The following is a 12,200-nucleotide window of genomic DNA, read 5'->3' on the forward strand; positions in this document are numbered from 1 at the left end:
GATTTATTGTGTCTAACTTCTGCTTGAGGCTTTTCTAGAAATGTCATACACTCACATTGTGTGAGAAGCTTACCTCCACAAGGAACTCTCAGTCACGCTGTTCAGGTTGAAGTCAAAGAGTTTGGTCAGCATCAGAATCACCTGCAGAACAAGACAGAAGCATGACAATCAATACACAGGTCCACTGGTCAAATGTGTGGCATTCAAGTTCAACAGAATCAATTCACTTTTGACAGGAACAAAAACGAGCAGCTGTCAAACCAGCTGATGCATCTTATAGCATAAAGCAGTTTTCTCTTTAATGCCATTGAAGTTGTTACAGATTTTGTATTCATTAGCAAAAGCAATACAAAAAAAACACATTTGGTTTTTGAAGATAAACCGTTGTTGTTGGCTACAAATCTCCATGGGGGCCATCAGAATCAGAATCAGTTTATATTTCCAAGTACGTTTACACATGCCATTCGAACAATCCAGAGGAACTGTGAAGTCTCATCATCACTCGATTTAGATGTGTTTTCATCTGGATTTTTTACTGGATCAACACTGAAGCAACACCCATTCATTTTATTATGATGTATTCTTCTTGCTTGTAACCACTAGTTTGTTCTATTGTATTTTGGCTATGATTTATGTAGTGTGCTATTTTCTAATAATCTAATTTCAGGAAAAACTACCATAGTATAGGGGCCACAGCACCACAATTTCAGTAAAAGAAAAAAAACCTTTGTTATTCAGTCAGGACAGTGAGATTTGCATTTGTATGTAAAAGTCCCTGACGTAACAAAAATCATGGTACATGTTTTTGTGGAGTCTGAGAAACTATACAAAAAGGATATGTAAAAAACACAACAATTACATTTCAAATATTCAAATTATCATAAAAAAATTACTTTATATTTTCTGTTAATGAGAAATGGTACACGTTAAAAAATATTATATTAAAAACACAGAATTTCCATTTTTACTTACACCCCTAAACAAGCCCAGAGGTTTGAAGGTATAGTTGACCAGTAAGCTATACCCACTTCACCTGAATTCCTGAAAAATATGCAGTGTCCTATTATCTAATAATGTAATGGTTGGCAAAGCATCAAAAGTACTGAACATTTTCCAAAATACACAGAGATCCCTCATATTTGTATTTACTGAAAGTATTTGGTGAATTTATTCTTTTGATTATATAACATATAAAAAGTTTTCTCTAAGTTTTCTCTCATTATGCCGTTTACAGTGCAATGAGAAATGTCTTATGCTGTAATTGTATCGCACATTCTAAGAGAGATTAAGCTTTTATTTTGAAATGTTATGTGAAGCCATTCTCATAAATCCCATATACATACAAGAGCTGAGCAACATTATCTTTCTAATGCAAGTACCATTATAACAAAGACAATTCAAAATGTTAGTAACTTGTGTTTAAATGTTCTTTTAAAACATTCATGTGATCCTGTGTGGTGTTGAATCACCATCCCATCAAATAGCTTTGTTTTGTTCGCTTGTGGGTAGCTGTACTACAAAAGTGCATTAGTAAACTCAAGCTGCCACTCTTTGTTAAGACCAAAACATTTCAAATTGTATTAAATACCTTAGTAAGACAAATCCCTGTGTACGATGAGGTGTTCGTGTTCTTAAGTGTCTTTGTCAGGATGTAACTTGGCTCAATGTAACAATAGAGATCTACACCCACACACCACTGTGAGCTAGTCAAAGATCCAATATGCATACCACCATACATTCCATTGTTTAACGTGAGCCCCTTTTTAATTGTTTCAAACTCATTACTTAATCATATCAGAATGATTTTAAACACTGCACTGTTAATATTCCTCATACTGCTCACACCCTCAAGGTGTATGGGATGAGGGAAAGTGGGTCAGCCAAAGTCTTCAGGGAAAAACAAGAGGCAGAAACATCACATTTTTGCTCGGAGCATAAAAAGAAGTAAAGCAGCACGGAAACTCACAATCTATTTACTTTGTGACTGGAGGTGTATTTGAAATGGAGAGAACTCGGAAGAAGCAGAGGAGACAAGAAAAAAGTCTTCACAGGGAATGCTGCAGTTTCAGTTTAATAAAGTATTTTGTGTGTAGTTTACTGACTTCTTCCTTCCCATGATGTTGATAACTCTGAAAATCTGCGAGGAGATTTCATGGTGATTTTGACAGTTATCTGATGACCCTCAAGCACTGTGGGTAACCCACTATGGCACATTGGTCAGATGATGTGGCGTGGGCGAGGAGGAGATGTTGCCGATGGAGAAACATCTTCTCACAATAATGTCTTTGCTTCTGACGCTCTGCTACATCCTAAGCTCTGCAATCGGGAAAAGAGCTGTATGTATGCGGCATGGTGACACATGCAGATAGGCCTATATCTGAACTACTGAGTAAATGAACAACTTCAGTGTATACTACTTAAACGTGGTGCCTTCAAAGCCTCTTGAAACACTGCAATACACAACCATGGCCTTGCTACTTTACAATATAGGCTCTAATGTTTTATAATGGCAACCAAACAAATGACAGTTTAGTTTCAATTCAAGTTTCTGTCAATGTCTTGATGCTAAGTTTTGATAGATAATTATTGAATGTATTGGGCTAGCCAACCCCAGGAATAATCAAATGGCAGCTTTCTACCTGTTTAAACCAGCATTAGAATTGCCCTTGGGCCCGGTATTTATTTTTAGACGTCTGGTGTTGAGTGTTGTTGATATAGAACTTGCTAATGCAAATGCAAATGCAGAGCTATCATATAGCCTTGCATTCATGCAATTTAGAACAGTTTCCAAAACCTTGCATGGGTAGGCTAACCGATAACTATGATATGTATAGCAAAGCGTTTTCTTTACTCATCTTTCAGTGACCAATCAAAAGGAATTGATTTCAAAAGGCATTAGCCTTCCAATCCGAGTCCGACTCAAACCACATTCAGACTTCCGTTTGAAGGCACAATATTTACAGTATAGGTTTGTTATGACTCGCCTTCAGTATGAATGTTGTATAGGTGTAATGGGGGGGTTGAAGTGATCCCCCTCTGTACTGTGTTCAGAGGTAGTAACAGAGGTGTTACAGGGATGAGACGGGATTTGGGAGAACAACCCTGTGTGTGTGCGCATGTCTGTCTGTGTGTGTGTATGTGGAGTTCCCCCTGTACTGTGCTCCAACAAGCTTCCGCAACACCGTAACGCAATGTGAATTCCCAGGCTGGGACACCCATGTTACACCGTTGCGGAATCAATATGAATGTCTTAATGCGTATGACGGTGGAGCTTTGTTACTATGTTGTGGCGGAATTGCACTTTGTCGCTTCATGTTACTCGAAAACTATGTTGATCACACCTGAAAGCCAAATATCCAGAGACTTTCAGTCGACTTCACAGAGCCAGCCGATAACCAAAGAGCTTCTCGTTGGCCTGGCTGCCTTTTAATAGTTTTTTTTTGAGGCGGGCAGACAAGCCACTATGTGACTTGTGTGACTTTGTGAAACAGTTCCACCAGCATGGGGTTCCAGTGAGTACAAGCAGAACAGATGCACCTTGGGTAGTGGAATTACATTGCGAGGTTGGGGGCAACTGTGATCAAGCTTATTAAGTATGCACTAACATCTGCAGTCTCCCCCCCACCAAAAAAAAAAACAAACACCCAAAACGTGTAGCGCACCCTGCCGACCTGTGGCTACCGTTGTTGAGGATGTTTTGTGAAAAACAAGCACCGGCAAAACAAGTAGTAAAAAGGCATTGACTAAGAGTTATTCAGGAAGGAGCTGGGCGTGTATTTAGCACAGGGAGATTTAGCCTGGGGAATGAATAACCTCAAATGTCTGGACTAGACCTTTGCATGCTAATGACTGACCAAGTCCATTTAGCTGCCCAGCTGGAGGCTGAATTCACACTCGCCCCACACTGCTTCTCTCTTTCTCTGTATTCCCTCTCTCTCTTTTTGACCCAGTCCCCCTCGTTATTTCTCTCATCCGTCTCATCCGAGCGCTATTTTCTCCTGTGAGTCTCTGCGTACGTGTGTGAGAGGGGGGGGTGAAGGTGAGGGTAATGGTTCAATTATGTTTTTTAACACATGTGAGTCACTCTGCTGTGTGTGTGTGTATGGAGGGGTCAGTGTGTACGTCTGGCTGTAGGTGAAGGTGAGAGACAAGTTTTGACTTCACAGCTCTTAAGTTTCCCCCTCTGGCTTGTGTGTCTGTATGTGTGCGTTGCAAGCTGTGATAGGTAATACTTCGGCCCCAGACTGTGGAAAAAGTCCTCTAAAAAGACTGAAGTATATAAGCCGTGTGACTTGGCTTCATTAGTTGAAGGGCAGTGTGCGTACGGGGGCCCTTCTGTCTGCCACATATGGAGAGTTTGTGGGCAGTCATCAGCGAGTGGCCCTGTCAGATGGGCTCCCACTGGAAAGTGCATATGCCCCATCACTGACCATGCCAATTAGGCCTGAGGGCTTCTCCTACTGTAAATACTATGATGGGGTAAGGTTTCCTCTTCACCAGGGCCAGAAGAGCCGGCCGCTGGACACACACACACACACACACACACACACACACACACACACACACACACACACACACACACACACACACACACACACTAATCTGACAGGGTGGAGACGAACCATGACCATGAAGGCATCAGAATGAGACTCAGCTTCGTGGCAGTTTGTTACAGAGATACAGTTATTAACCCTGAAGATCCTAAAGTACCTCAGAGCACACTTTCTATCATTCAGTCCTCTGGAGTGCCCGTCATTTTAAAAACCATTTCAACACACAATAAAGTGAAAATTAAATTACTTTTACATGTACTTCAGGTTGTAGTCAAAATACTTGACAAGAAATGAACATCATAACACTGGGGTCATTGATTTCTTTTTGTGTGAAAATTTTCTCTCAATTTTTTCTCTCAAAAATGATTTTACCAACATACAGACATTGTAAGTTATTTGGTTCAAATTCACAACTCATCTTCATTGGCTGTCGCACCTTCTTTTATATAAAAGCTTAGCATAAAGCAGGGTATACACTACATGATAATCGGACTGATTTCGGACTAGTGATTACCCACTACCAAAGTCAGCAAAGGCCAGATTATCTGATGCTTCCAAATATTATCCGTCCAGATGCACCTGTGGTGTAAGCTGTGTTAAGAGTCATTTTAACCCTCCCCAATCTGCTTAGAAGATGATCGGGCCGCCCCCATTTGCAATCGTAAATATTAATCATGTTCAATGTTTGCAATCAGAAATCCTGTAGCCAATGAGGATGCAAGCTGACTGAAGCAGGAAGCACAACAAACATAACCATGGCGAAAAGAGCAAACGTGAATCATAAACTTATGTGGACTTTAGAAATGGAGGACCAACTTGTTGATATGTGCCTCCACCAAGTGTATGGTTTTATTTTGTCTAAGGTTATCTTTTACAATATTCAGACTCAAACCTGAGCAAAAAAGCTCAAAAAGCAATATATTCAGTAGCAAATTGAAATAGCCTATGTGTTTTTTTCTAAATGATAACAACTTGGAACAATCCATTCCTTTCTAACTTTGAGACAATGTTGTTTGTTTGGATTATGTTTAAAAAAAAAATCTAATTTAAATGAGAGTTATTTGAAATGCTGCATAATGCTTGAAATTTTAACAGAAGCTTTCAAACTCTGCACTTATTATCTGAATGTAAGAAATGACAGCGCTGTATATAATAGAGGTACATACTGTATACACCTCGCCATGTTGTCTAAAAAACTATAATACAAACTTGGAACAGTAGCTTCAGGATCACCAGTCATCCCCTGTCTGCTACAGGCAAGATAACAAGAGAGACACATGAAGATGGCTGTTAAGTTTGAAGGCAACATGCGAAACAAAAGTTGTAGCTGTAAAACCTTGACTTTCTGCACTTTTCAAACGAGTAAAAAAACCCAGTTTGTTACACCTCAGTGTTGTTAGTACCCAGCTGACATTGAAACCGAGCTCTTCTGGGGGTTAAGAACAAAAATCTGGTCTTCTAAAACATTACAGATTACTTTTATCGAAAGTATTCAAGGCTAGTCATTTTTTTTTGTATTGGGATGTGACAATGGATCCAATGACAGGATGCAATGAAAGTTGACATTCACGATAACAAAATCATTGTGTGTCAAAACTGTAGTTGCAGGGCATTTGGCAACTTTTACACCATTCTAGCTCTCTTTGAGTCTCTCTTCAGCTGCACATGGAGCATTTTTAAAGACATGGATCTAATAAAAAGAGACTGGCACAAGTCACTTATTGCAAGTCAAGTCTCAAGTCTTTGAGGGGTAAGTTAAAGTCAAGTCTCAAGTCTTTGAGGGGTAAGTTAAAGTCAAGTCTCAAGTCTTTGAGATTAGCTGCACGTCCACGCAAGCTTCCTACAGTTTTATGAAATAACAAGCAGCTGTGTTTTTTTTCACATGATGCTTTGGATGTCCTAATAAAATGTCTCATAATAAATAAATAAAAACATCACAAATGCCCTTGGTCTAGAAACAAAACGTCACAACTGTCAAGAGGAATTAGCTCATTGTGCAGTAAAATTGTACAGTTACACTGCAGCACTGTCACCCAATCTGACAAACCAGATCAACAATGATCACATACACCCCCCCCCCCCCCCTTCATACTTTACCATACTAATTAATATATAAAGAGGGGATTTAACAGTTTGTTCATGTCTGCTTGTGAATGCTGAAGTTAAAATCAACTTAATGTGTTCATTTACTTTTTGTGTTACAATAAAAGTTTGAAACAACATTTAAACTCAGAACTATTCAGGACTATTCCGTTTTTCTTCTTTTTCTTTACTCTGCCTGTAATAATAATAATACCATCAAAATGCGATTTATCCTCTATCACTCAGGGAGCCGGGATTTTGAAGGATAAAGAACTAAGTTCAAAGAAAAACTTGGATGCATCTTAAGAGTTTGTTTCAGAAGGATTCCAAATGTGTTTAAAGGGGGGAAAAAGTGCAGCGGTATTAGTCATGCAAAGGAAAAAGAAAAAAAAGCCTCTGCTCCGGGTGGGGATCAGGAACAACTGTGTCTGCTCTAAGCTTTAGGTGTTTAAAATATCTCCCTATTATTTCTTTTTAATCAAAAGTATGCCTTTGCTGCTAGCAAACACTGTTATCTTCTATACTGTTTGGTAATTGTCCTTGGATGGAGGAGAGAGAATATCATCATGGATCAAAATACCCAAACGTGTATAAACAACAATTACCATTTCCTGGGGCACAAAGAAGGCAGAATAAACAAATATGAAATGCAAAGTGTACGCACACATTCTGCCTCTCCCCAAACAGGGAAATGCACTGGGTTCATGTTCTGCAGGGCATTATGAACTATTTGTTTTTCTCACATCTCATTTTTGTAATCACGTGAGACCAGATCTCTCCAGGGGACGGATCTTCTTGTACTGTTTTCATTACTGTGGTGAAAAAAAAAAAAGAATCATCCAAACACAGAAGACGACGCATATATTAACGGCGGGCAAAAACAAAGTTTCTTGCCGCATAATGAAACTGAAAAGTGTTTGGCAGTGTCTTTTTTTTCTTTTTAATCAATGATTGAATTCAGTAATAAAGACTGGAAAACACTGCAATGCACACATAATGATGTAAACAAATTTCACCGGTACACATCTCCATATAGCTCAATATGTCAGGCTCACGGGGGAAAGAGGGGGGATCATCCAGCCGGGAACACTTCTCTCTCTGTGGATTAGCCTGTCACATCTTCCTTTGGAGCACTCACCACTCGTGCCTGTCGCTAATTTGAAAGTGAACATACCTGAGAAACAGAGTTGTTTAAGGGTGCATGTCAAACATCCCAAAAATAACGTGTCTTCATCTGCATCGAAAATTGATCAAGACCTGTCAGAGGTGTGTGTGTGTGTGTGTGTGTGTGTGTGTGTGTGTGTGTGTGTGTGTGTGTGTGTGTGTGTTAGTCCCAGGGCGGATATATTTGCCTCAGCATACTGATGTTCAGCCTCTATGTAGTCAACAAATAATCAACTCTTCGGTGGCCTCATTTCACTTGAGATTGTTCAATCTTCATTAGAAGGGATAGAACGGCTTAATTGAAACCCGATGTGGAGGGTGTTATGTTGTGCCATAAAAATGATTACAACCTTTTCCCTCCCTCCCAAAAATAAACATCTTTAGATTACAGATATAATACACATTTTCTATTTCAGACTCCCATTGGTGCAGAAATATTTGTCAGACCTGTGTTGTTTACAGAGATGCTCACAGAACATTGAGGAAGTCTTGAGCTTGTGTGACTGTACCTGCAGTTCCATGTGCCGAGTGTTTGATCAACACACACCTGTCACCTTTTTGGGGTTGTTTGTTCTTCCTCATGATGATGCTTCCTTTTTGGATTCCAAGCCAGTTTTCTTTTTTTTCTCTCCTTGATCTTTAGCTATTTGTTGCTTCTAATTGGTTGTTAACCCACTTTCTTTTTCGACTTGAGAGTATCCTTCCAAAGCAGTGGAGGAATTCAGCGGATGAAAAGTATCGCGGTTAAGTGGCTGATCTTTTCGAGTGTAGAGCGGCTAATGCATTTTAAAACATGAAAGGCTTAAGGAAGACATTAAGGGCATACTTAGTGCTAATGAGCATTAATAGAATGCAGAAGAAAAATGATTACATGGAGATCAAGATCACATGTTATTGGCTGTTTTTTTGTGTGATGTGATAGTATGACAGCTCTTCATTGCATATTTAGGTTTAATTATATATGCAGGGGAAAACTGTTGAGGAATCACATGCATGGCAATGTATGAATATGTTGAATATGCCAGTGAGGAAGTACAAGGCTGTAGGCTTTTAATACTTAATTCTCGCACACATGTGAATTTATCCACACATGCATATTCTTCTTGAAGTTGCAGTAATTGTAGTTTTTGTGTGTCTCTTTGTGGATGTCTTGTTTATCTTTGTTGTCATTTTGCATATTCATCGTGTCTCTCTTTGTAGATGTGTGTCTCTCCTTTAAAAAAAAAAAAATCATTTCAGAGAAGTAATTCTGTGTGATACTGTGTTGTACTTTTCTGCATATGAGTGATTCTTTTGCAAATCTTCCTGGTTGTTTTGTGAATTTTTGTGTGGCTCGGAGTTGTGTATGTCTCTTTGTTGTCATGTAAGCTTATCTTTGTAGTTCTTTGGTGTGCTAGTCAAGTCATTATATGACTGGGTGTTTGGGGGGGGGGCATCGTGTGTCTTTATTGTAGATATGGAACAGTGGATCGAGTTGAATACGGGGAGATAGAGAGAGAGAGAGAGAGAGTAGGGACTGACCTGCGGGAAAGGAGCTACAGGTTGGATTGGAACCTTGGCCACCCGCTTGGAGGACTACAGTTATTTTTTTCTCTTTGTAATTGTTTTATGTCTGTCTGCAGTATTTCATGTTCCCTCTGTTTTCTTATTTGTATTTTTACCCTGCATCATTTTTGGCTATGTATTTTTGTAGTTGATTGTTTTGCATCGCTCTTACTGTGTTTACATGGACCACTAATAGATCTCAAAGAGACTGGTCAAATAAGGCCCATATGGGAAGAATTTTAATTCTGATAGTTTCTTCCTGGTTGTAGTTAAAGTATTCTTACTGTGCATTTACGCGCTGGTCTGACGGTCCTCTTGTACTCCAACCTTGTTTTATATTACAGGAGAAGTATGTACTGCTAAGCTTGCTGCTTAATTAGTGAGAATCGCATTAAAAAAGTATGGGTACAGTACACTTAAACTGTAAAAATAAACATAAACAAGCCCAACACAGTCTCAGCAGATGGCTGTTCATCATGAGTCAGGTTTTGTTTGAGGTTTCTGCCTCTTAAAAGGAGGTTTTTTCTTGCCACTGTAACTTTGCTGAATGTTGCTTACTGCTCCTGATGGATTAATGTTGGGTTTTTGTAGATAACATCAATCTTTATTTGTATGGCGCCAATTCATAATAAATGTTATCTTGCAGCATTTTACAAAAAGCAGGTAAAAGACCATACTCATTGTTATGTTACAAAAAGCAGGTACAAAAACCTTACTTATTGCTATATTACAAAGACCCAGCGTTAATCCATCATGAGCACTTTAAAAGCAGCAAAAGTAACAGTGGCAAGAAAAAAAAAGGCCTTTTAACAGGCAGAAATTTTGGGCAAATCCAGGCTCACGACAAAACAGCCATCTACTGAAAACTGCTCTGGGCTTGATACTGGGATAGGGGGAGATATAACAAAGAGTAAGGTATTTGAAAGTAAAGACAATTTAGAGGTGGGACAATGGAACGTCTGGGACACAGTGAGGGGGCTGATAAATGTTTACGCAGGTCTTTACTGAAACAATACATTTAGCCTCCATGTCAACAGTAAGAGTTGGAATCCCTAATCACAATAATTTATTTGAGTTAAAGAAATATTGCAAATATAAACATAGCTTCTGTAAGAACAAAATAAAAAGTTTGATGACTGCTAAAGCATCAAAAAAAAGAAAAAAAAGGAGAGAGTAAGGGTGCAAGTGCCCATTGCTATCTGTGTCTACTTGCCAGTTTTAAAAAAAAAAAAACGTTCCCAGCTTTAAAGGTGCGATATATCTGCATAGAATATACATTTAGGTAATAAATCACAGTTAAGCACTGTGTCATAAGGGGGAGATAACACCTGACACAATTATTGAAGAGGAAATTCATGGGCACTTGTCTGGCTGATAACAGACAGAGCATCACTCAAAGTGTATTATGTGTTCCTGCACTGAATGGAAAGTTTTAACAACCTTGTTCAACTTCAAAACTGCGAGTAAATCACCAACATAAGTAAACAATGTTTGAGGGAGGATTCATCTTCTCTTTTCTGATTATTTGAACAAAGATACTGAAAACATGAGCCTTAATCATATCAGTCCATTTTCCTTTTACCCTGGAGATTTGTTCATAAGCAGCGGATAAATAAAGAGGACCTAAAGACCTGTGCTGCATTCAGGTGCTCCTCGGATGGTCCCAGTTTCTGAGTTGGGAAGTTGATCTTCCGACTTCAGTGTGTTCACGTGTTTTCAGTTCATTGTGTAAATGAGGGCGGGATGCATGACCATTCAAAAATACTACCAGGTTTCTAATGATACAAAGCTTAATGCAAATTGGTGAAGTATCCCTTTAAGTTAATAGGTATTCATGGAAGATATATGTGGCATTTCACCATTTCACCATACTTTAAAATCTCTCGTCATTTACGTTCAACAGATTGGCGTCAATGTCGTTAATCTGAGGAACCTTGTTGTCAGCGTGGATTAATTATTCAAATTGGCATTGTCAGGAGTACCACCGCTTGCCTAATTGTTAAATAGGCCTTTAATGGGATTTAAAATAACATAATCTCCAGCCAAGAAGCTGTAAAGTAAGAACAAAAAAATAAGAACGTGTCAACTCTCTCAAAGAGAATGGAGCTTCATTGATTTTTCTTAATTTCATCCAGTTCAGACGCTTTAGGGCTGGGTAGCTGTTGCCCAAGGCGATGCTAGATTAAAAGAAGTCCCCTCAGGACTTGCCTGGAGAGCCAACCCAGTGGTGGTAACTAACAAGCTCTTATGTTTTCTCCCATCTTTCTCTTTGTTCGCATTACCCGGGAATTAAAGATTCCTTCTTCTCATCGTTTGCATTTGATTAGAGGTGATTAGACGAGGCTGTGATAAAAAAAAGAAGCTCACCTTTCTGCCTCTACGGCTTAATCAACATAGACAACAATTGGGAAGCGGCATTGACCCTCTTTTGTTTTTTTGTTTTCTCCTCCTCCCTCCGTCTCATCAAAGCACTGTGTAAATTGCTCTCGCGAATGCCAAAAAACTGTACATGCAATTATTTCTGCGGGGATATCTGTGCTACGAGAGACTGACAGAGACAAGAGTGGAGCCAGGAATGTAGACAGATGATGCTAACAGAGACAAACAGGCTGTCCAAAGAGGGGAGGTTGACTCATCTATTCAGGCAAAGCAATGTACAAAATGGTAAGGTCATGTATCCTGGTCATGACATTGTCTAAACGCCATGGTAGGGACATGATCAAGTGCCTGGAAGAAGAGTCTACTTGTATGTAGAAAGCTGTACCAAAGCCAATAGGAGCATTGAATCTGACGAATATGCAGCACACAAAGCAATCAATGGATTATTAATAACCCTGAACTTTTACAACTTTCTAT

General features: G+C 39.2%; 1 protein-coding gene across 5 annotated transcripts in view; it reads right to left on the reverse strand.

Moving 5' to 3' along the window:
- LOC132982121 (VPS10 domain-containing receptor SorCS1) overlaps positions 1–12,200 on the reverse strand; it is a 164,414-nt gene that overhangs the window by 84,287 nt on the left and 67,927 nt on the right. For all 5 annotated transcript variants that reach the window (XR_009674675.1, XR_009674677.1, XR_009674678.1 and 2 more), the window contains exon 2: positions 74–141. Coding sequence is in view for 2 of the 5 variants with exons in the window: in XM_061048418.1 (XP_060904401.1) it covers positions 74–141 (68 nt within the window). In the remaining 3 variants the exon portion in view is untranslated. The remainder of the gene's footprint in view (positions 1–73; positions 142–12,200) is intronic.

This window comes from Labrus mixtus, chromosome 2, assembly GCF_963584025.1.
Source record: "Labrus mixtus chromosome 2, fLabMix1.1, whole genome shotgun sequence".
Classification (NCBI taxonomy): Eukaryota; Metazoa; Chordata; class Actinopteri; order Labriformes; family Labridae; genus Labrus; species Labrus mixtus.